This window comes from Parambassis ranga, chromosome 21 (genome assembly GCF_900634625.1).
Source record: "Parambassis ranga chromosome 21, fParRan2.1, whole genome shotgun sequence".
Lineage (NCBI taxonomy): Eukaryota > Metazoa > Chordata > Actinopteri > Ambassidae > Parambassis > Parambassis ranga.
In genome coordinates, this window is record NC_041041.1 from 3,523,541 (window position 1) to 3,548,222 (window position 24,682).

The 24,682-nt window shown below is 40.2% G+C and overlaps 4 protein-coding genes across 5 annotated transcripts; all 4 read left to right on the forward strand.

Annotated features, from left to right (window-relative positions):
- Positions 1-41: 41 nt before the first annotated feature.
- Positions 42-24,586, forward strand: LOC114426319 (CD209 antigen-like protein C). Of its 2 annotated transcripts, none has more exons than XM_028393654.1 (7): positions 42-165; positions 243-344; positions 453-617; positions 810-952; positions 1,786-1,889; positions 2,179-2,346; positions 24,532-24,586. In XM_028393654.1, exons 1-6 carry the CDS (start codon positions 105-107, stop codon positions 2,321-2,323), a joined length of 720 nt encoding a protein of 239 aa, XP_028249455.1. In that variant the 5' UTR covers positions 42-104; the 3' UTR covers positions 2,324-2,346; positions 24,532-24,586. The 2 variants fall into 2 exon arrangements, with proteins under 2 accessions (XP_028249455.1, XP_028249456.1); XM_028393655.1 differs by lacking the exon at positions 24,532-24,586 and adding an exon at positions 2,473-2,643.
- Positions 3,823-10,702, forward strand: LOC114426828 (neurocan core protein-like). The gene is made up of 10 exons (XM_028394474.1): positions 3,823-3,870; positions 3,948-4,049; positions 4,147-4,302; positions 7,250-7,351; positions 7,458-7,637; positions 7,877-8,056; positions 8,953-9,217; positions 9,800-9,935; positions 10,284-10,393; positions 10,475-10,702. Exons 1-10 carry the CDS (start codon positions 3,834-3,836, stop codon positions 10,641-10,643), a joined length of 1,437 nt encoding a protein of 478 aa, XP_028250275.1. The 5' UTR covers positions 3,823-3,833; the 3' UTR covers positions 10,644-10,702.
- On the forward strand, positions 13,408-15,280 carry LOC114426318 (CD209 antigen-like protein E). Its single transcript, XM_028393653.1, has 6 exons — positions 13,408-13,542; positions 13,620-13,721; positions 13,819-13,965; positions 14,365-14,507; positions 14,857-14,966; positions 15,053-15,280. The coding sequence occupies exons 1-6, from the start codon at positions 13,485-13,487 to the stop codon at positions 15,219-15,221; spliced, it is 729 nt and encodes a 242-aa protein (XP_028249454.1). The 5' UTR covers positions 13,408-13,484; the 3' UTR covers positions 15,222-15,280.
- LOC114426829 (secretory phospholipase A2 receptor-like) lies at positions 17,331-24,458 on the forward strand. Its single transcript, XM_028394475.1, has 13 exons — positions 17,331-17,464; positions 17,542-17,643; positions 17,741-17,887; positions 18,287-18,429; positions 19,835-19,944; positions 20,059-20,215; positions 20,888-20,939; positions 21,020-21,121; positions 21,240-21,326; positions 21,884-22,168; positions 22,360-22,502; positions 23,819-23,928; positions 24,241-24,458. Exons 1-13 carry the CDS (start codon positions 17,407-17,409, stop codon positions 24,383-24,385), a joined length of 1,641 nt encoding a protein of 546 aa, XP_028250276.1. The 5' UTR covers positions 17,331-17,406; the 3' UTR covers positions 24,386-24,458.
- Positions 24,587-24,682: the final 96 nt, after the last annotated feature.

Here is a 24,682-nt window from a genome sequence, read left to right on the forward strand (position 1 = left end):
ACTTCCTGATTGAAGTCAAAACCAACAGTTAAGACCTTTGAGTCCAGACAAATATAAAGCAGTCTGAGCTGCACAGCTGTTCTAGATCTAATCTGCTCTCTTACATGATGGAGGAAACTTATGTTAACATGGAGGAGGCTAAAGGTGTCTCTTCAAACCACACAGGTAAGAGTTAACAGAGGAGGTGAGCAGATGTTATTCTTTGTCATCATTACAGTTTCATTGATCTTTACTCTGTTCAGGTGTGAGGAGCTCCCATCGGCGTTTCTATCGAGCTGTCATTCTGTGTTTGGGGCTGCTGAGCGTTTTCCTGCTGGTTGGACTCATCACACTCTGTGTCCACTGTGAGTCTGCTTTTTTATTAATAAGCAGTGTAAACACACTCTGACCTGATTGTGTCACTGTGCCTCACAATTCAATTCATACCATTTCTGTGGTTTTGTTTGTGTCAGATCAACGTGTGGGTGATCTCACCTCCATCAACGCCAACCTGACTGAACATCTCCAGATCAGTGCTGACAAACTTTCCTCCATGACTGAGGAGAGAGACCGACTGACTGCCAACCTCACAGCAAAGATAAAAGAGCTGGACAGGCTTCAGAGTTTACTCGACCACTGTGAGTCTTCTGCATTTATAAAGATTTACCTTTTAACTAAAGTTCAGTCTCATCTCTTCTAAGTCTGGGTCCTTAGTTTGTGATTCTTTAGCCACAGTGTGGGCTTTGGTTTTCAAAGCGGTTATAAATCTACATGGACTCACTTCAAAAAGACTTGTTTATTTGTACTGTCTCTAATTTGATGTCTTCTAGCGAAAACGTGTCCCTCAGGATGGACCATGTTTGGTTGTAGCTGTTATCTCGTCCCTCCTAAGTCTGGTTCCTGGGATGAAGGCAGAGCGGACTGCAGAGGAAGAGGAGCTGATCTGGTGGTGATTGACTGCATTCAAGAACAGGTACAGTGAAGAAATGTGTGCTATTGTATTTACATGAATATTGACCTTCATACGTTCTAAATGTGTGTACACTCCTGTAGTGGGGAGTATCATTAAAAACACTAGTGCCAGTGTCACCAAGTAAAAAATATAAAAGTAAGTAAAAAGTCAAGTGGCACTAATATTTGCAAATATTTATTATTTACTTTTAATACTTTTAATTTATGTGTATAGTTGTTTCCAATAAAAAAAATTGTCAACCAAAGCTGCAACCAGTGTCTTCAACGTTTACACTCGGTGTGTGTATCGTTGTGTTTGACTGCCTGGAGGTGCTGGTCCAATCACAAGATGTTAGTCATGACAATATGCAAAATCATGCAAATCAACACTAATGTATTACTAAATATTGTAGCACTAAATGTATTTTTTAACGTTTTCCATACAGTATAGGTCATAAATATGGACACATGATTTGATGTAGAGCAATGATTGTTGTGATTTGTAGTTTCTTATTTATGCTGTAAATGCATTTGTCAGTCTTCCTCTTTGAAGGCTTATGTGGCTCTAAACCTCCTTCAAACTGAGAATCAGCAACACCTCTGATGTGAACATGCAGGGTGAGGGCGGCCGGGTAGAAGGTAGAAATCAATGGGACTGACCTTAGATACTTTTAAACATCCATTCCAGAAATAGTTTGTGAGCTAGCCTCCCTGCTTTGTGCACAGATAAAGCTTCATGTTAGGCGTCTTGTCTTTTTGATTTCATGCTGTAGTGCAGCAGTGAATGTTGAAAAGAAAACAAAATGATTATTTACGGCATCTTTTCATGTTGTTTGCACTCCTGATGTTGAACAGAGATTTCTCACTACATTCACCACTCAACCAAGTTGGATTGGTTTGACAGACAGAGAGGAGGAAGGAACCTGGAAATGGATAGATGGGACTCCTCTGAATCTGACGTAAGTCTTTATTTTACTAATAATTATATTTTCATATGAGTACTTTTTGTGGACAGATTTGGGGCATTCACAAAGTACCTTGTTTGGCTGAAAGCAGCTGGAGAATGGTGCTGGTGTAAAAAGTAGGGGTGAAACATTTTAAAATGTCCCAAAGAGTTGAAAGTTTGATTTTTATTTTTTCCCAGATTTGATTATTACAGACAAAGATTTTCATCTTACTTCTAGTATATATTTTTCTGTGTTTCAAGTCATCACAAAATTTAACAGTGTAGTGCTTCTGACTCTGCAGGGACTGGAATCAAGGGCAGCCTGATAATGGCAAAGGAGACCCAAGGTATGGTGAAGAGGACTGTGTTCATATTAGAGCACAAGGGACCTCTCATTGGAATGATTTGTCATGTGCAGCTCAGCTGAAATGGGTCTGTGAGCTGTGACTTTGTTTGAAGGTCGTACACATGTAAGTGTTTCACAGAAATCTATTTTTTTTAGTCTGAACATGATTCATTTTTCATGGGGAAATTGAGAAGAACCAGTTCTGATGTGTTTAGAAGAAGTTCTCATTAGTTTATATTTATACCAACAGATTGAGCCGTTGATATGAGATGATGTCAAATGAGGCCACGCAATGAAAAGAAGAGATCAGCTTCACATCAACGTTGCTTTTTAGTGTGTGTGTGTGTTTTTTTATACGCTTGTGTTCAGGGATGCTTAAAGTCAGTCAGAGGAAGACCGATATAATGACATCATGTTACAAATAATCCACACTTATGATTCAGATTCATCTTTTTGTGTTAATGGTGTTGTGGTAAATGCATTTCATATCCATGAGCGATCAATATCTTGTGTTAAAGATAGGTTTCCATTGTGCAAGTATTATACATGCAGATCAGAGGTTTATTAAGCTGACCACAGTTGTTTGCAATTATATTTCACAACTTTCTTTGTTATACTGTACGTTTCTTCAATACTTAACATGTTTGCATCAAAGCTTTTGGACTTTTTGGAGACTGTCCGATCAATTCATTCATAATAAAGTTTTTTGGTGATCAGCTGGATTTCTGACAGGTCATAAATTTGATCAGCGCAGTTCCTCATTTGTCCACATGAGGTTTTATTAAGATCTGCAGGTTGTCTTTGTTTCCACAGACACAGTAAACAAGTGTGCATAACTAGCTGGCCATTGCTGGTAATACCTATCATATAGTAACCAAGCTTCAACAAACAATTTTAGTAAAAGTGGATTTGTGGTATCACCATGTTTACATAATTTACTCCTGTTTAAATGTGCTTTGATGTCACCAATCCAAATAATGTCTGTAATTCTCACATCAAACAATCCATTTCTGAAATCTTCCTAAAAATCATCTGTACAGTTCTGTAAAGTTCTCACAGTACTGTGATCTGAAATAGAGTTAGACGGTTCTGTGGCTGATTAGTATGCAATTTATATTCATCCCATTTGAAATGTGTAACTTCCTAATCGAAGTCAAAACCAGCTGCAGTTTCAGATAGGACCTTTGAGACAAGACAATTGTACAGAAGTCTGAGCTGCCCAGCTGTTCTAGATCTAATCTGCTCTCTTACACGATGGAAGATATTTATGTTAACATGGAGGAGGCTAAAGGTGTCTCTTCAAACCACACAGGTAGGAGTTAACAGGAGAGGTGAGTAGATGTTATTCGTTGTCATCATTACCGTTTCATTGATCTTTACTCTGTTCAGTTATGTAAAGTTCTCACAGGGCTGTGATCTTAAAGAGAAGTTAGAGGGTTCTGTGGCTGATTGTGCAATCTATATTCATCACTTCTGAAATGCAACTTCCTTATGGAAGTCAAAACCAGCAGTTAAGATCTTTGTGTCAGGACAAATATACAGCAGTCTGAGCTGCACAGCTGTTCTAGATCTAACCTGCTCTCTTACATGATGGAGGAAACTTATGTTAACATGGACGAGGCTAAAGGTGTCTCTTCAAACCACACAGGTAGGAGTTAACAGAAGAGGTGAGCAGATGTTATTATTTGTCATCATTACAGTTTCATTGATCTTTACTCTGTTCAGGTGTGAGGAGCTCCCATCGGCGTTTCTATCCAGCTGTCATTCTGTGTTTGGGGCTGCTGAGCGTTTTCCTGCTGGTTGGACTCATCACACTCGGTGTCCACTGTGAGTCTGCTTGATGTTAATAAACACTCACTGGCATAATTGTGTGGAAATAAATCCTACAACTGTTTATGCCCTTTGTGCTCCTCATCGATGTCAGATCACCGTGTGGGTGCAGATCTCAACAACCTGACTGAACGTCTCCAGACCAGTGCTGACAAACTCTCCTCCATGACTGAGGAGAGAGACCGACTGACTGCCAACCTCACAGCAAAGATAAAAGAGCTGGACAGGCTTCAGAGTTTGCTCAAAAAGAGTGAGTCTTCTTTGTCTGGGTCCTTAGTTTGAGATTCTTTAGACACTGGGTGGGCTTTGGTTTTCAAGGTGGTTACAAATCTTCATGGACTCACTTCAGAAAGACTTGTTTATTTGTATTGTCTCTAATTTCATTCTTCTAGAGAAAACGTGTCCCTCAGAATGGACCAGTTTTGGTTGTAGCTGTTATCTCGTCCCTTCTAAGTCTGATCAAAGGAAATCCCAAAGGAATCTTGTCCTTTGGGTGAACCAGTCTCTGTCTCACTGAGGGCGACCGGGTAGAAGGTAGAAATAGGACTGACCTTAGAAACAGCGCATGTTCATGTTAGGCCTCTTATCTTTTTGATTTCATGCTGTAGTGCGGCAGTGAATCTTAACAAGAAAACAAATTCTTTTATGAGTTTATGAGACATAGATTTCTCACTACATTCACCACTCATCGAAGTTGGATTGGTTTGACAGACAGAGAGGAGGAAGGCACCTGGAAATGGATAGATGGGACTCCTCTGACTCTGACGTCTTTATTTTACTAATAATTATATTTTCATATGAGTACTTTTTGTGGACAGATTTGGGGCATTCACAAAGTACCTTGTTGGTGTCATGACCTTGTGTTTTGTTTTCCTTGTTTTGAGTTTCTGCTTTACCTTGTGCTCAGTTATTGTTATTATCCTGGTAGTTGTAGGCTTGTGTTTTGTTTTTCGGGGTTCTTGTTAGGGCCCGAGCACCGAATGGTGCAAGAGCCCTATTGAAACCCTTAGGATTATTATTTTTCCTTCCCCCCCTTAGATCGCATTTTTGGGGGCCTTAACATGCCCAAAAACTCACCAAACTTGGTAGAAAAATTCATTCGCCCGAAAAATTTTGAAATTTGCTGACTTTTGAAACTCACATAGAAAAATGGCTCTATAGCGCCCCCAACGCGTAGCCCCTCTGGTCGGTTTGACACAGGATTATGAAAATTGGCACACATATGTATCACCTCAAGACGCACAAAAAAGTCTCTTGGACCCCCCCCCCCCCCTCCAAACCCAACAGGAAGTCCGCCATTTGAAAGTTTGTGGCCATGGCGATGTGTGACCCTGCTGCAAAACTTTTCACGCCTCGCATACTTTATCGGATTGAGCTGAAAGTCACCGTGTCCACTCAGGACACCATAGGGAATAGACGCATTCCAAAACTCTTACAAAAGTCTGACGGTGTGGCCAGGGCGTGGCCTCAAAGTTTGACCATTTCAGAGGAAACAGGAAGTCTCTATAACTTTTTCGTTTTCTGTCCGATCTGTACCAAATGTCACATGTATGATCAGAGTCTGACCCTAAACACATCTATACAACAATATTGAGGCTTTGACAGAGCGCCACCTACTGGCTACACAAAATGTTGTGTTTTCATAGGTTTTTCTGCCTGCCCCTGTGGCCTGTTTTGAGTAGGGTCATAAAAATTGGCACACATGTGTATCACCCCAAGATGCACAAAAAAGTCTCTTGGACCCCCCCTCCAAACCCAACAGGAAGTCTGCCATTTTGAAATTTCTGTTAATTTTTGGCCATTTGTGACCCTGCTACAAAACTTTTCACGCCTCGCATACTTCATCCAATCAAGCTTTAAATCACTGTGTCCACTCAGGACACGATAGAGAATAGACACATTCCAAAACTCTTAAAAAAGTCTGATGGTGTGGTGGGGGCGTGGCCTTAAAGTTGACCATTTGCCATTACAAAGGAACTCCCTGTATTTTTTGCCCTAACGCGTAGCCCCGCTGGCCAGTTTGACACCGGATCATAAAAATTAACACACATGTGCATCACCCCAAGACGCACAAAAAAGTCTCTTGGACCCCCCATCCAAACCCAACAGGAAGTCCGCCATTTTGACTTTTGTGGCCATTTTTTGCCTATTTGTGACCCTGCTTCAAAACTTTTCATGCCTCTCATACTTCATTCAATTGAGCTGAAATTCACTGTGTCCACTCAGGACACCATAGGGAATAGACGCATTCCAAAACTCTTTCAAAAGTATTACCGTGTGGCGGGGAAGTGGCCTCAAAGTTGACCATTCGCCATTACAAAGGAACTCGCTGTGTTTTAAGCAGTACCACCCATATACTTTATGCAATGTGCACAAAATCTTACAGTACTGCTATGGACCCGAGTCTGAACAGATATATCTGCTAATGGGATGATACGGTCATAGCGCCACCTACTGGTAGCAGGAAAGTTTGGTTGTAAACATGTGTTTGTTGTATATCTGTGGAAATGAGAGGAGGAGAGCATAGGACAGGAGAGCATAGGAGACGAGAGCATAGGAGAGAAGACTGCGATGGCCCCGCGGATCGCAAGGTGCGCGAGGGCCCGCAATGCTGCTTGCAGCTTTAATTAGTTCATGTTCTCCTTTGTGGTGTTTGTCTTGTCTTGTGCTTCCTGTTTTACTTTGATAGTCCTGTCCTTCTTGTGCTTTACTTCCAGTGGTATCACCGTGTTTACATAATTTACTCCTGTTTAAATGTGCTTTGATGTCAACAGTCCAAATAATGTCTATAAAATGATCTTAACAATTGATCCATTTCTGAAATCTTCCTAAAAATCAACTGTAAATTTCTGTAAAGTCCTCACAGTACTGTGATCTAAAAGAGAAGTTAGAGGGTTCTGGGGCTGATTAGTATGCAATTTATATTTATCACATTTGAAATGTGTAACTTCCTGACTGAAGTCAAACCTAGCAGAAGTTTCAGTTAAGACCTTAGAGTCAGGACAAATATACAGCAGTCTGAGCTGCACAGCTGTTCTAGATCTGATCTGCTCTCCTACACGATGGAGGACATTTATGTTAACATGGAGGAGGCTAAAGGTGTCTCTTCAAACCACACAGGTAGGAGTTAACAGAAGAGGTGAGCAGATGTTATTCTTTGTCATCATTACAGTTTCATTGATCTTTACTCTGTTCAGGTGTGAGGAGCTCCCATCGACGTTTCTATTCAGCTGTCATTCTGTGTTTGGGGCTGCTGAGTGTTTTCCTGCTGGTTGGACTCATCACACTCGGTGTCCACTGTGAGTCTGCTTTATATTATAAGCAGTGTAAACACACTCTGACCTGATTGTGTGGAAATCCTGCCACTGTGCCTCACAATTCAAATTATTAATGCCCTTTCTGTAGTTTCATTTGTGTCAGATCAACGTGTGGGTGATCTCACCGCCATCAAAGACAACCTGACTGAACGTCTCCAGACCAGTGCTGACAAACTCTCCTCCATGACTGAGGAGAGAGACCGACGGACTGCCAACCTCACAGCAAAGATAGAAGAGCTGGACAGGCTTCAGAGTTTGCTCAAACAGAGTGAGTCTTCTGCATTTATAAAGATTTCATTTTTTTTTAATTATATTTATTCAGTTTTCCTTTTTTTTTACAAACAAGAGAAAAAACACCCAGATAAACAAGAAAACAAAAACTGCCAGACTATAAGACAAAGTGTGCAACTAGTATTGTACAGTAGAGTGTAAACACACTCTGACCTGATTGTGTGGAAATCCTGCCACTGTGCCTCACAATTCAAATTATTTCTACCCTTTCTGTAGTTTCATTTGTGTCAGATCAACGTGTGGGTGATCTCACCGCCATCAAAGACAACCTGACTGAACGTCTCCAGACCAGTGCTGACAAACTCTCCTCCATGACTGAGGAGAGAGACCAACTGACTGCCAACCTCACAGCAAAGATAGAAGAGCTGGACAGGCTTCAGAGTTTACTCAAACAGAGTGAGTCTTCTGCATTTATAAAGATTTCATTTTTTTAAAATATATTTATTCATTTTTCTTTTCTTTTTTTACAAACAAGAGAAAAAACACCAAGTTGAATAAAGTTAGTGTAGTAAGAAGGTATGGCCATTCTATTCTGTCAATGTTTTTTTGAGCATCTAGCGACAGTATATCTGCACCTTCACCATCTTTGTGATCTGTGTATAGAACATTAAGAATTTTGCGTATGTTGCAGAAAGAGTATCTACCCGGAATGAAGCCCGTTTGATCTGGGTGTACAGTGCTTGCTATGCATTTGCCTAATCGTGTAGCTAAAATCTTAGTGATTATTTTCAGGTCATAATTTAATAAGGTAATGGGCCTGTAGTGGCCGAGCTGAATGGCGGAGTCCGGGATGCTGTCATTCAGCCATGTTTCCGTAAACACAAACACACAACACTCCCTATAGTCCTAGCGCGAAGTAGCCGAATATAGTCCATTTTATTGTCCCAAGAACGTACGTTGGCCAGTACGATGCTAGGGATGGCCGGCTTATGTGGGTTAGCCGCTAGCCTGGTCCGTATCCCTCCGCGCTTGCCCCTCTTCTGCTTCCTTTCACACCGTCTGTGGCGCTTCCACTGCGGGCGAGATGGTGTTGCAGGGGCCGGTAGACGTGCCGGCAGGCGGAGTAGTTCACAGTCCTGTAGCTCTTCAGTGAGTGCAGGATCTAACTCAACAATTACACTTCTGCTGATGTTAAAAAGTAGCTCACGACTGTATGTGCGCTTCCTGACATACAAACACGGCGATGACTTACTATAAGTCTGCGACATGTGCAACATAGAACACAAAAACAGAGAGAGAAGCCGCCGCACGTGTCTGCGCCGCCATCTTAAAGCATTCTGCTTTTATATGAGGAAGGGGGGATGAGGAGACGGAGACCAAGGCTAAAGGTGCAGGAGACGCTGGTGATGGCGAGGATGTAGGACCAGCTGACACAGGAACACACAGGGTAGTCCCAACCGGCTCCGTAGAAGGCTCAGGATCACCGGCTGGCACAGGAACTGATGGGACATGTTCAGCTGGCAGTGGGGTAGATGTCAGCCCACCAGCTGACACTGGGACAGGCAGGGAAGGGAATCCAGCTGGCTCTGCTGAAGACAAGGAGGGAGCCTCAACAGGGTCAGGGGAAGAGGAGACAGAGAATCCAGCTGGAGCAGAAACAGACAGGGAGGAGTGAACCAGTGGAGATGAAGACGTCAGACCACCAGCTGCTGCAGAAACCCATGAAGATGGTAATCCAACTGCCTCCATTGAGGACGAGGGGCAAACCTCAACAGGGTCAGGGGATGAGGAGACGGAGGCTGGAGCTGGAGTAGGAGTAGGAGCAGGCAGGGAGAGACTAGCTGGCAGAGGCAGGGATGGACCAGCTGGTTTGAGGACTGGCTGGGTGAGCCGGGGGGAAGCATTGAGGCCACTGGCGTGGGGAACCTCTCCATTTCCTCATACACAGGTAGAAGTGTAGGCAAGCAATCGTAAAGGCGGGACACACAAGGAAGTAAAACACACAGGAACACAAGGGGAAACATGGACTTCCAAAATAAAACAGGAAACACAAGACAACTGCAAACACACAGATCACAGACTCAGGGCAGGAATGAAAACTAAACAGAAAACAAGTCAAGAAACACAGAATCCTAACAACTTGTTTCAATCCTTTGGGTTTGAGCTTTAATGTTTTTATTTATATTTTACAGACAAACATTGTCCTGCAGGGTGGAGGTTGTTCAGGTGTGTCTGTTATTTCTTCTCTGCTGACTCTGCTTCCTGGGAAAGAAGCAGACAGGACTGCAGAGAAAAGGGAGCAGATCTGGTGGCCATAGACAGCTATGAAGAGCAGGTAGGTTATCAGTTTGTCACTGATGGTGTCCATCACTCTGAAACAAGACTGAGCTGGAGTCCAGGTTTTATCCTCCAAAGTGAACAGAAGCTTTTTTTTTAACTTCAGTCATAAGTTTGTTTTTCTTGTGGGTGCAACTCCTGTTGAGTTCTCTTCACAGCGTGCATGAGAAACTGATTACAAAAGTACAACTGTGTACAGCTGTTGTGGGTTTTTTTAATTTTCACACAGTAACACCATTATAAAGAGATTGTCTTTAAATTATCTCTCTTAATCCATCCTAGCTATGTAGAGGTAAGAACCTCTCTTCAGGTATGTACATTAGTTTTTTTTTTTCATCCTGAACAGGAGTTCCTCACTACAACCATCAACCAGACATCATGGATCGGTTTGAATGACAGAGACCATGAGGGCACCTGGAAATGGTCTGATGGGACTCCACTGGACTCCACTCCAGCGTACGATTATTATGTGATTCAACGTTCAAAAATGAAAAACTTTAAAAACAAAACTAATGGAATTGTTCGTTAACCTCACAGGTACTGGAGGGAAGATCAGCCTGATAATGGTAATGGAGACCCACTGTGGGGTGAGGAGGACTGTGTATACATCACAGCTCAGCAAGAGGCTAAAAAAAACTGGAATGACCGGAAATGTGTTGCCAGTCACCGCTGGATCTGTGAGAAGATGGTGTTGAAAGAGTTTTAAAGCAACATGTGTATTCATACTTTTAAACTGTGACTGAGGTTTATAGTGTCACTATAGCAGGAGACGACTTCAGACTTCTGACCCGTTTATCTCAGCTTTCAGTAGGCATCAAGTATAAATGTGCTTTTAACTTTTAGAGAAAGAAAATGATTAATTATTTAATTCGTTACTAAAGTTTTTTTTCTGTTTTAACCATGTCAGTTTCATATGTAGTTTGTATTGCAGAAGTTAGAAGAACTGATGAGATGTCTCTGTACACATTTTCACTAAATAATAGTTTTTAACGAATAATGTATTCGGAGAAGTCCGAGTTCTCAAGTCTCATTTTCTATTTTCAGTATTGCTGGTTCTCTGAATTGAAACTTTAGAATTCTTTCATATCTGGGAAAACATCATCTTTTTTGTTCTGAATTTAACGAATGTGAGGAGAAGACGGTACTGGTTTAAGTAGGAGAAATGATTGATTATTCTTTATGCCACTAGATGGTGGTATTGAAACGGGTATGTTCTAAAATGTAAGCGAGCTTATTATAAAATTATTTGCATAAAATTCAGCATACCGGAAGTTTTAGGTCTTCAATTTGTGTTTGTCTTATGTTTCACTTGTGTCACATTTGCTTGTGCTGTTTTTTGTGTTTGGTTATACATTAACTATTCTCATGTTTTGTTTTGTGTTTGGTTCTTTGTGTGTGTCCATATGTGCTGTACATATTGGGGTGCTGTGTGGCCCTTGTGGACCCTTGACATGATTAGGCCTAACCTGTTCCTGAGTATGCATGGAGCACCTGATTTCTGATTCTGATTAGGTCTTTCCACAGCTGACTCAAACCACAGACATCACTAGTATCCACTCTTGAACTGTCTGTGTCTACCTGACTCTAATTTGAAAGTAGGTAAAGGGGTGAAGTGTAGAGTTTAGGTAGACATGTGACACCCAGAGACAGCTAACAGCAAAAGATGGCATCCACCTGTCACTCAGGTCAAAGAATAAACTAACATCTATCTTTGAAGCTTTTGTTGGATGGCAACATTTAATAAACATGTGTACTGATGGTGATTAAAAAACAAATGAAGTCAAGTATTTTATTAGAAACACCACTAAAACCTCTGTGAAATAGTTCTTGTATAGTTCCTATAATTTTTAGGCTACCATTGTAAACTTCAAACCAGATGTGCAGTCTAAAAATATGAATACAATTCAGAGCTCCGGTGCCTTCATTGGTCATTAAAAAAGAGTATCTGTCTAAATTTGTTTATCCATCAACAACACTGGAAATATGACAGGATGTGATTGATGAATAGATCAGCCTATAACCAAATTTACAGTAAAGTGTAAGTAGTTTGAATATTTATGGGGGGCACTTCTAATAACTATATATAAATTGCAGTACAAACGGTAACTAGAGGAACAATAATACTTGATATAACCTGTCTGATGTAGCAGTCTGTCATTTTAAAAAAACATCAGGTTGCTCATCTTGTATGTAATTTTAGAGAAATGTAGACATGAATGGTATTAAATCGGCTGCTAAAAAGTTTACCTCATATTAAACAAGTCCAGAACAGTTAGCTTGGAGACTGCCCGGCCGTGTTGGTGGCCGCCTGGCCGGGTGTAGCCGGCTGTATCCGCCGCTCGCTGCCTCCCAGCTCTGCCCTCCAGTTCCAAATCACTTCTGGCTCCAAAATGTCAAGATGTTGACCAGTCTGCGCATAGCATGACTGTACATACTGTATATGCTTTGTATTTGTAGCAACCATCGGATGGACACTACTTTTCATGATGCATTGTGCATCTTACTACGAATTTGTACAGCTCTTTCCAATGGCGCAGGCACTATAAAGGGCCATATTAGGTAGTGACACAGCCCGAGGCTCCATAACGTGCTGATCTCTGGCGTCATCACGTTTTTTAACATTTGTCAATTGCATTATGGGCAAATCGCGGCATTTTTGAGTGTTTCAACCCCCTCGACTTGCCTTCAGATGTCGGACTTCTCCGTATTATTTCTGCAACGCAATTAGTGATTCAACTGAACATGTCGAGGATTTATTTTTTTTACATGTTGTTGGAGCAGCAGAGAGACTAACCGAGATGCTTTGGGTGAGTTTTATGTTCTTCTTTCTATCGAGTCAAGCCAGACTTATGTTTGTAGTGTAGCATAAGGCTAAAGCTAGGTTAAGCTAGGTGAAAGAGAGAATGTAGGTGTTGTACTGCAGTCTAATATATTAGTATTTTCTTTTTTAACAGGGAATTAGTGTGGCTGTATTTTTGACATTTTGTGTGTTTAGGTTTTTCAAGTCGCTGAGGGGGGAGGCAAGAGAGGTTGTGTCACACTTGCGCCCATACACCTGCATGTGAGAACACTGTCAGAGCGGTGCGTTCATCCTGAACAGTTGATTATGCAATTATTGGTGCAGACAAATATTACACACTTGTGATTCAGATTAATCTTATTTAAGGCCAATGTTTGCAAAATAATTTTCAAGTTAAATTGGAAAATGCATATGTAGCATGCATGTCCAATATCTTGTGTTGAGATAAAATTCTGTGGAGCAAGTATAGCATAGTATAGTATAATGTCTGTAACTATCACATCAAACAATCAATTTCTGAAATCTTCTTAAAAATCATATGTACAGTTCTGTAAAGTTCTCACAGTACTGTGATCTAAAAGAGAAGTTAGAGGGTTCTGTGGCTGATTCTGCAATCTATATTCATGACTTCTGAAATGCAACTTCCTGATCAAAGTCAAAACCAGCAGTTAGGATCTTTGAGTCAGGACAAATATAAAGCAGTCTGAGCTGCACAGCTGTTCTAGATCTAACCTGCTCTCTTACACGATGGAAGACATTTATGTTAACATGGAGGAGGCTAAAGGTGTCTCTTCAAACCACACAGGTAGGAGTTAACAGAGGAGGTGAGTAGATGTTATTCTTTGTCATCATTACAGTTTCATTGATCTTTACTCTGTTCAGGTGTGAGGAGCTCCCATCGACGTTTCTATTCAGCTGCCATTCTGTGTTTGGGGCTGCTGAGCGTTTTCCTGCTGGTTGGACTCATCACACTCTGTGTCCACTGTGAGTCTGCTTGATGTTAATAAACACTAACTGGCATAATTGTGTGGAAATAAATCCTACAACTGTTTATGCCCTTTGTGCTCCTCATCGATGTCAGATCACCGTGTGGGTGCAAATCTCAACAACCTGACTGAACGTCTCCAGACCAGTGATGTCAAACTGTCCTCCATGACTGAGGAGAGAGACCGACTGACTGCCAACCTCACAGCCATGAACATAAAGCTTCAATGTTTGACTGCACAGAGTGAGTGGGGTTCTGTATCTGTCTATATGAAGATTCAGAATATGAATTTACATAATGTTACAGCAACAAGTCTTAGTCTATAAAGTAAGAATCAAATTAAATATACTTTAGTTATTCATGTCAGAAATCTAAATAAATTAAGTGATGCAGATCAAACATCTTAAATCTGAATATGACTGAAGTTTGGCCCACATGTCTTTACATTTTGTACTGAGTATTAATAATAACAGTGATTTTTTTTATTTTTCTGTTATTAGAAATAAAATCAGACTGTGAGGGATCATCAGAAAATGTCCCCTCATAAAATCATACAAAAATTCTGTCACTTTGATCTGGATACCTAAATGTTATTTTCATGGTGTCTCTTTCTCTTTGTAAATGTTTTCATGTATTTTACAGACAAACATTGTCCTGCAGGGTGGAGGTTGTTCGGATGTGGCTGTTACTTCTTCTCTGCTGACTCTGCTTCCTGGGAAAGAAGCAGACAGGACTGCAGAGAAAAGGGAGCAGATCTGGTGGCCATAGACAGCTATGAAGAGCAGGTAGGTTATCAGTTTGTCACTGATGGTGTCCATCACTCTGAAACAAGACTGAGCTGGAGTCCAGGTTTTATCCTCCAAAGTAAGCAGAAGCTTTTTTTTTAACTTCAGTCATAAGTTTGTTTTTCTTGTGGGTGCAACTCCTGTTGAGTTCTCTTCACAGCGTGCATGAGAAACTAATTACAAAAGTACAACTGTGTACAGCTGTTGTGGGTTTTTTTTAATTTTCACACAGTAACACCATTTTAAAGAGATTGTCTTTAAATTATCTCTCTTAATCCATCCTAGCTATGTAGAGGTAAGAACCTCTCTTCAGGTATGTACATTAGGTTTTTTTTTTCATCCTGAACAGGAGTTCCTCACTACAACCATCAACCAGACATCATGGATCGGTTTGAATGACAGAGACCATGAGGGCACCTGGAAATGGTCTGATGGGACTCCACTGGACTCCACTCCAGCGTACGATTATTATGTGATTCAACGTTCAAAAATGACAAACTTAAAAAACAAAACTAATTGGTTGGAATTGTTCGTTAACCTCACAGGTACTGGAGGGAAGATCAGCCTGATAATGGTAATGGAGACCCACTGTGGGGTGAGGAGGACTGTGTATACATCACAGCTCAGCAAGAGGCTAAAAAAAACTGGAATGACCGGAAATGTGTTGCCAGTCACCGCTGGATCTGTGAGAAGATGGTGTTGAAAGAGTTTTAAAGCAACATGTGTATTCATACTTTTAAACTGTGACTGAGGTTTATAGTGTCACTATAGCAGGAGACGACCTCAGACTTCTGACCCGTTTATCTCAGCTTTCAGTAGGCATCAAGTATAAATGTGCTTTTAACTTTTAGAGAAAGAAAATGATTAATTATTTAATTCGTTACTAAAGTTTTTTTTCTGTTTTAACCATGTCAGTTTCATATGTAGTTTGTATTGCAGAAGTTAGAAGAACTGATGAGATGTCTCTGTACACATTTTCACTAAATAATAGTTTTTAACGAATAATTTATTCGGAGAAGTCCGAGTTCTCAAGTCTCATTTTCTATTTTCAGTATTGCTGGTTCTCTGAATTGAAACTTTAGAATTCTTTCATATCTGGGAAAACATCATCTTTTTTGTTCTGAATTTAACGAATGTGAGGAGAAGACGGTACTGGTTTAAGTAGGAGAAATGATTGATTATTCTTTATGCCACTAGATGGTGGTATTGAAACGGGTATGTTCTAAAATGTAAGCGAGCTTATTATAAAATTATTTGCATAAAATTCAGCATACCGGAAGTTTTAGGTCTTCAATTTGTGTTTGTCTTATGTTTCACTTGTGTCACATTTGCTTGTGCTGTTTTTTGTGTTTGGTTATACATTAACTATTCTCATGTTTTGTTTTGTGTTTGGTTCTTTGTGTGTGTCCATATGTGCTGTACATATTGGGGTGCTGTGTGGCCCTTGTGGACCCTTGACATGATTAGGCCTAACCTGTTCCTGAGTATGCATGGAGCACCTGATTTCTGATTCTGATTAGGTCTTTCCACAGCTGACTCAAACCACAGACATCACTAGTATCCACTCTTGAACTGTCTGTGTCTACCTGACTCTAATTTGAAAGTAGGTAAAGGGGTGAAGTGTAGAGTTTAGGTAGACATGTGACACCCAGAGACAGCTAACAGCAAAAGATGGCATCCACCTGTCACTCAGGTCAAAGAATAAACTAACATCTATCTTTGAAGCTTTTGTACCATTGTAAACCTCAAACCAGATGTGCAGTCAAAAAATATGAATACAATTCAGAGCTTCAGTGCCTTCATTGGTCATTGAAAAAAAATATCTGTCTAAATTTGTTTATCCATCAACAACACTGGAAATATGACAGGATGTGATTAATGAATAGATCAGCCTATAACCAAATTTACAGTAGTGGGCACAGCCCGAGGCTCCATAACGTGCTGATCTCTGGCGTCATCACGTTTTTTAACATTTGTCAATTGCATTATGGGCAAATTGCGGCATTTTTGAGTGTTTCAACCCCCTCGACTTGCCTTCAGATGTCGGACTTCTCCGTATTATTTCTGCAACGCAATTAGTGATTCAACTGAACATGTCGAGGATTTATTTTTTTTACATGTTGTTGGAGCAGCAGAGAGACTAACCGAGATGCTTTGGGTGAGTTTTATGTTCTTCTTTCTATCGAGTCAAGCCAGACTTATGTTTGTAGTATAGCATAAGGCTAAAGCTAGGTTAAGCTAGGTGAAAGAGAGAATGTAGGTGTTGTACTGCAGTCTAATATATTAGTATTTTCTTTTTTAACAAGGGAATTAGTGTGGCTGTATTTTTGACATTTTGTGTGTTTAGGTTTTTCAAGTCGCTGAGGGGGGAGGCAAGAGAGGTTGTGTCACACTTGCGCCCATACACCTGCATGTGAGAACACTGTCAGAGCGGTGCGTTCATCCTGAACAGTTGATTATGCAATTATTGGTGCAGACAAATATTACACACTTGTGATTCAGATTAATCTTATTTAAGGCCAATGTTTGCAAAATAATTTTCAAGTTAAATTGGAAAATGCATATGTAGCATGCATGTCCAATATCTTGTGTTGAGATAAAATTCTGTGGAGCAAGTATAGCATAGTATAGTATAATGTCTGTAACTATCACATCAAACAATCAATTTCTGAAATCTTCTTAAAAATCATATGTACAGTTCTGTAAAGTTCTCACAGTACTGTGATCTAAAAGAGAAGTTAGAGGGTTCTGTGGCTGATTCTGCAATCTATATTCATGACTTCTGAAATGCAACTTCCTGATCAAAGTCAAAACCAGCAGTTAGGATCTTTGAGTCAGGACAAATATACAGCAGTCTGAGCTGCACAGCTGTTCTAGATCTAACCTGCTCTCTTACACGATGGAGGACATTTATGTTAACATGGACGAGGCTAAAGGTGTCTCTTCAAACCACACAGGTAGGAGTTAACAGAGGAGGTGAGTAGATGTTATTCTTTGTCATCATTACAGTTTCATTGATCTTTACTCTGTTCAGGTGTGAGGAGCTCCCATCGACGTTTCTATCCAGCTGCCATTCTGTGTTTGGGGCTGCTGAGCGTTTTCCTGCTGGTTGGACTCATCACACTCAGTGTCTACTGTGAGTCTGCTTTATGTTAATAAACACTAACTGGCATAATTGTGTGGAAATAAATCCTACAACTGTTTATGCCCTTTGTGCTCCTCATCGATGTCAGATCACCGTGTGGGTGCAGATCTCTACAACCTGACTGAACGTCTCCAGACCAGTGATGACAAACTCTCCTCCATGATTGAGGAGAGAGACCGACTGACTGCCAACCTCACAGCCATGAACATAAAGCTTCAATGTTTGACTGCACAGAGTGAGTGGGGTTCTGTATCTGTCTATATGAAGATTCAGAATATGCCTTTACATAATGTTACAGCAACAAGTCTTAGTCTATAAAGTAAGAATCAAATTAAATATACTTTAGTTATTCATGTCAGAAATCTAAATAAATTAAGTGATGCAGATCAAACATCTTAAATCTGAATATGACTGAAGTTTGGCCCACATGTCTTTACATTTTGTACTGAGTATTTATAATAACAGTGATTTTTTTTATTTTTCTGTTATTAGAAATAAAATCAGACTGTGGGGGATCATCAGAAAATGTCCCCTCATAAAATCATACAAAAATTCTGTCACTTTGATCTGGATACCTAAATGTTATTTTCATGGTGTCTCTTTCTCTTTGTAAATGTTTTCATGTATTTTACAGACAAACATTGTCCTGCAGGGTGGAGGTTGTTCGGATGTGGCTGTTACTTCTTCTCTGCTGACTCTGCTTCCTGGGAAAGAAGCAGACAGAACTGCAGAGAAAAGGGAGCAGATCTGGTGGCCATAGACAGCTATGAAGAGCAGGTAGGCTGACCTGATGGTGTCCATCACTCTGAAACAAGATTAATATTCCTCCCAAGCAGAGAGACGCTCTTTTATTAGCTTCCATCATAAGTTTGTTTTTTATTGTGGTTTTGTGGGTGTTAAGTCTTCACTGTTTGAGTTCTCTTCACAGTGTGCATGAGGAACTGAGTAGTCACGCAGACATGTTTTCACCCTGCATTAAGTTTCAATTTGAAGTGAAGAAGTGCCATGTACTGATCCATATATTGTAGAAATACTTGTGTAAGCAGTACAGCAAAAAGTCTGTCACCTGTCATACATGATTAGTGTGATAGCAGTGCAGGACAACAGTGATGTCGTAGAATCAATGCCCAAAATGCACGATGTGTATTTACAGTGTGGCTTTAAATTTTCATGAACTATTTAAAAATTCTATAATTCTAAATCATCTTCAGATTTTCACACACAAAAAATGAACCCAGAGAACCAGTTCACATGAACTGCTGCTGTTAGTCGGACAGTCAAAGAGGGGCAGTCACAGGTTTTATGTCTTGGGCGTGTGAACTTTTCAGACTCCACCTCCTGCCACCTCTTTCAGACCCAAAAAAAGAAAAAGTGTTAAATACAACTGATGACAACACGATGAAAGTAAAGTGTGCGCCTCATTTCGACTACAGTGCATTGTCAAAATGTCTAAACAGACTGAGCCTATGTGTCATACCTTCGAGTGACTATAAAGAAAATGACCAAGGTGAGCCTTTTTATACAGTTTGGTGAAAGTAAATAGTTAATTTTATCCCACTGGACACAAAATTCCTGTTGGAATATGGTCAGGACTTTGACTTGAACATTTCAGCAGTTTCTTCTTTAATCATTCTTTTTTGAAACGACTTGTGTGATTGTTATTGTATGATCCACTTTGTCTTGTTTTATTCATTGCTATCATTCAGAATCAGACGAGTCATCCTGGTTCAGATGCAGCAAAACAGGCCCAAACTATGATACTACTACCACCACGTTTAACAGATTATATAGGTTCATATACTGGAATGTAGTGTCATTCTTTCTGCCAACATTAGGCTTCTCATTTAAGTCAAATAATTCGGTTCTGGTCTCATCTGTCCACTAAACATCCTCCCAGCAGTCCTCTTGTTTGTCCACATGATCTTTATCAAACTGCAAACAGGCAGCAGTGTTCTGACATGCACACCATCAGTGTTCTTCTAATGGTGGATTCATGAACATTAACATGGGCTTTTCTCTACTTAGGGGTCACCCTGTGTTCCTTGTAGCCTGAGTGAAACATTCCTGTTTCATTGATTAGGGTGCAATAACACTTCAAAGTGATTGTCTTGACACTGATCTTTGTGAAATGAATGTAAATTATAGTTAAACCTACAAACATGTTTTTTCCTCCCTTCAACAGGTGTTCCTCAGTGAGAGCATCAACAAAACATACTGGATTGGTTTAAATGACAGGGAGCAGGAGGGCACATGGAAGTGGAGTGATGGGACTCCCCTGGACTCCACTCTGACGTGAGACATATTTCAGTTTATTTCTTCTTAGTTTTCTGCACAAAAATAAGTTCACTGAGAAACTTTAGTGTCACATTACCTTATTAGAAAATGCTGTAAATATTTTACTCCTAGGTACTGGGCGAGACAATCTAATCAGCCTGATAATGGACAAGGAGTCCCACCAGTTGGTGAAGAAGACTGTGTGCATCTTTATGCTCGAACAAAAATCACAGGAAACTGGAACGACCTGGGATGTCGTTACTCTGTGCAGTGGATCTGTGAAAAGATGGCTGAGATGGAATGAGTTTAAAAAATGGATGTTGCTAGTATGTATGTGTCTGTCTGGTTACAAACCTTTTGGACTTTTTGGAGACTGTCCGATTGATTAATTCATTATAAAAAATTTTTTGGTGATCAGCTGGATTTCTGACAGGTCATAAATTTGATCAGCCCAGTTCCTCATTTGTCCACATGAGTGTTTATAAAGATCTGCAGTTTGTCTTTGTTTCCACAGACACAGTAAACAAGTGTGCATAACTAGCTGACCATTGCTGGTAATACCTCTCATATAGTAACCAAGCCTCAACAAACAATTTTAGTAAAAGTGGATTTGTGGTATCACCATGTTTACATAATTTACTCCTGTTTAAATGTGCTCTGATGTCACCAATCCAAATAATGTCTGTAACTATCACATCAAACAATACATTTCTGAAATCTTCCTAAAAATCATCTGTACAGTTCTGTAAAGTTCTCACAGTGCTGTGATCTGAAATAGAAGTTAGAGGGTTCTGTGGCTGATGATTCTTTGATATGTATTCATCACATTTGAAATGTGTAACTTCCTGACTGAAGTCAAACCCACCTGCAGAGTCAGATAAGATCTGTTTCAGAATAAATGTACAGCAGTCTGAGCTGTGCAGCTGTTTGTTGAAGTAATCTGCTCTCTTACATGATGGAGGACATTGATGTTAACATGCAGGAGGCTAAAGGTGTCTCTTCAAACCACACAGGTAAGAGTTAACAGAAGAGGATGTGAGTAGATGTTATTATTTGTCATCATTGCAGTTTCATTGATCTTTACTCTGTTCAGGTGTGAGGAGCTCCCATCGACGTTTCTATTCAGCTGCCATTCTGTGTTTGGGGCTGCTGAGTGTTTTCCTGCTGGTTGGACTCATCACACTCGGTCACTACTGTGAGTCTGCTTTATATTAATGAGCAGTGTAAACACACTCTGACCTGATTGTGTGGAAATCCTGCCACTGTGCCTCACAATTCAATTTATACATTTTCTGTGGTTTCATTTGTGTCAGATGACAAACTCTCCTCCATGACTGAGGAGAGAGACCGACTGACTGCCAACCTCACAGCAAAGATAGAAGAGCTGGACAGGCTTCAGAGTTTACTCAAACAGAGAGAGAGATTTCATTTTTTTTAAATATTATATTTATTCATTTTTCTTTTTTTTTTTACAAACAAGAGAAAAAACACCCAGATAAACACGAAAACAAAAACTGCCAGACTATAAGACAAAGTGTGCAACAAAATTCTGACCCATTCAATAAAGTTAGTGCAGTAAGAAGGTATGGCCATTCTATTCTGTCAAAGGTTTTTTGAGCATCTAGAGACAGTATAGCTGCACCTTCACCATCTTTGTGATCTGTGTATAGAACATCAAGAATTTTGTGTACGTTGCAGAAACAGTATCTACCCGGAATGAAGCCCGTTTGATCTGGGTGTACAGTGCTTGCTCTGCATTTGCCTAATCGTGTAGCTAAAATCTTAGTGATTATTTTCAGATCACAATTTAATAAGACAACAGGCCTGTAGTTGCCTGGATTTGTTTTAGAAGAACACAAACGTTGGCATCACCTAGAGAGGATGGCAGCAATTTACTTATAAAGGTTTGATGAATCATTCTTAATAATTAAGAATTTTTTTCCAAAAGCCTTGTAAAATTCAGGGCCATATCCATCCGGCCCAGGAGCCTTTCCGGTAAGAAATGCCTTTATGACCTCCTGTATTTCCAAAACAGTGAAATCTGAATCTAGATATTCCCTAGATGATGCGTCCAACTGTGGAAGGGTGGGTGATCTCACTGCCATCAAAGACAACCTGACTGAACGTCTCCAGACCAGTGCTGACAAACTCTCCTCCATGACTGAGGAGAGAGACCGACTGACTGCCAACCTCACAGCAAAGATAAAAGAGCTGGACAGGCTTCAGAGTTTACTCAAACAGAGTGAGTCTTCTGCATTTATAAAGATTTACTTTTTAACTAAAGTTCAGTCTCGTCTCTTCTAAGTCTGCGTCCTTAGTTTGTGATTCTTTAGCCACAGGGTGGGCTTTGGTTTTCAAGGCGGTTATAAATCTACATGGACTCACTTCAGAAAGACTTGTTTATTTGTATTGTCTCCAATTTCATTCTTCTAGCGAAAACGTGTCCCTCAGAATGGACCATGTTTGGTCGTAGCTGTTATCTCGTCCCTCCTAAGTCTGGTTCCTGGGATGAAGGCAGAGCGGACTGCAGAGGAAGAGGAGCTGATCTGGTGGTGATTGACAGCATTCAAGAACAGGTACAGTGAGTAAATGTGTGCTGTTGTATTTACATGAATATTGACCTTCATACGTTCTAAATGTGTGCACACTCTCCTGTGGTGGGGAGTATCATTAAAAACACTAGTGCCAGTGTCACCAAGTAACAAATATAAAAGTAAGTAAAAAGTCAACGGGCACTAATGATTGCAAATATTTATTATTTACTTTTAATACTTTTAATTTATGTGTATAGTTTTTTTTCCAATAAAAAAATGTGTGTCTTTGTCAGGGTTAGTAAGATGGCGGACACAAATGCAGACTTAGCCGGAGGTAACAGTAGACTCACTTCTTTAATTCAGTCCAAGGTTCGGTACACAGAAAAGCAGTCGGCGAGGCGAAGGTACAAAAGGGCTCAAGCAAAAGCGATAGTCAAAATCCAGTCCTGATCAATACACAAGAAATCCAAAAAACACTCAAGAGGAACTCAGGAAAATACTAAAGCTTCTGGCTGCTTGAGATGGCTGGCACGTTAGGTTCACTAACAAAATGAACTGGCAACGCGAGGGAAGAAACACACAGATTTTATACAAAGGAGGGAGGGAAGACAATAGGACACAGCCGAGGCACATTAGGGTGGAGCAGGTAATCAACAGGAGGAGGGAACACACACGAGGAAGGGGAAGGCAAAACACCAGGAACAAGAGGGAGAACAGTGACTACAAAATAAAACAGCAAATAACTGGTAAAACTAGAACTAATGCAACAGAAAAAGAACTACAAAATAAAAGACCTGGCTGAAACCATGACTGTCTTTGTGTTTGACTGCCTGGAGGTGCTGGTCCAATCACAAGGTGTTAGTCATGACAATATGCAAAATCATGCAAATCAACACTGTATAATGTTCATGTAAGAAATTTATTTTTTAACATTTTCCATACAGTATAGGTCATAAATATGGACACATGCTTTGATGTAGACTAGAGCAATGATTGTTGTGATTTGTAGTTTCTTATTTATGCTGTAAATGCATTTGTCAGTCTTCCTCTTTGAAGGCTTATGTGGCTCTAAACCTCCTTCAAACTGAGAATCAGCAACACCTCTGATGTGAACATGCAGGGTGAGGGCGGCCGGGTAGAAGGTAGAAATCAATGGGACTGACCTTAGAAACTTTTAAACATCCATTCCAGAAATAGTTTGTGAGCTAGCCTCCCTGCTTTGTGCACAGATACAGGTTCATGTTAGGCGTCTTGTCTTTTTGATTTCATGCTGTAATGCAGCAGTGAATGTTGAAAAGAAAACAAAATGATTATTTACGGCATCTTTTCATGCTGTTTGCACTCCTGATGTTGAACAGAGATTTCTCACTACATTCACCACTCAACCAAGTTGGATTGGTTTGACAGACAGAGAGGAGGAAGGAACCTGGAAATGGATAGATGGGACTCCTCTGAATCTGAGGTACCGGTAAGTCTTTATTTTACTAATAATTATATTTTCATATGAGTACTTTTTGTGGACAGATTTGGGGCATTCACAAAGTACCTTGTTTGGCTGGTGTTTATTTGGCTGAAAGCAGTTGGAGAATGGTGCTGGTGTAAAAAGTAGGAGTGAAACATTTGAAAATGTCCCAAAGAGCTGAAAGTTTGATTTTTATTTTTTCCCAGATTTGATTATTACAGACAAAGATTTTCATCTTACTTCTAGTATATATTTTTCTGTGTTTCAACTCTGATTTCTGGGTAACAAATTAACAGTGTAGTGCTTCTGACTCTGCAGGGTCTGGGATTGGAAACAGCCTGATAATGGCAATGGAGACCCAAGGTATGGTGAAGAGGACTGTGTTCATATTAGAACTATGGAGAGCACTGATTGGAATGATTTGTCATGTGCAGCTCAGCTGAAATGGGTCTGTGAGCTGTGACTTTGTTTGAAGGTCATACATATGTAAGTGTTTCACAGTTAGAAATCTATTTTTTTTAGTCTGAACATGATTCATTTTCATGGGGAAATTGAGAAGAACCAGTTCGGATGTGTTTAGAAGAAGCTCTCATTGGTTTGTATTTATTGATTGAGCCGTTGATATGAGATGATGTCAAATGAGGCCACGCAATGAAAAGAAGAGATCGGCTTCACATCAAGGTTGATTTTTACATTTGTGGAAATTTAATAAAGGTTTTGAGGTGTTAGTGTGTGTTTTTTCTACGCTTGTGTTCAGGGA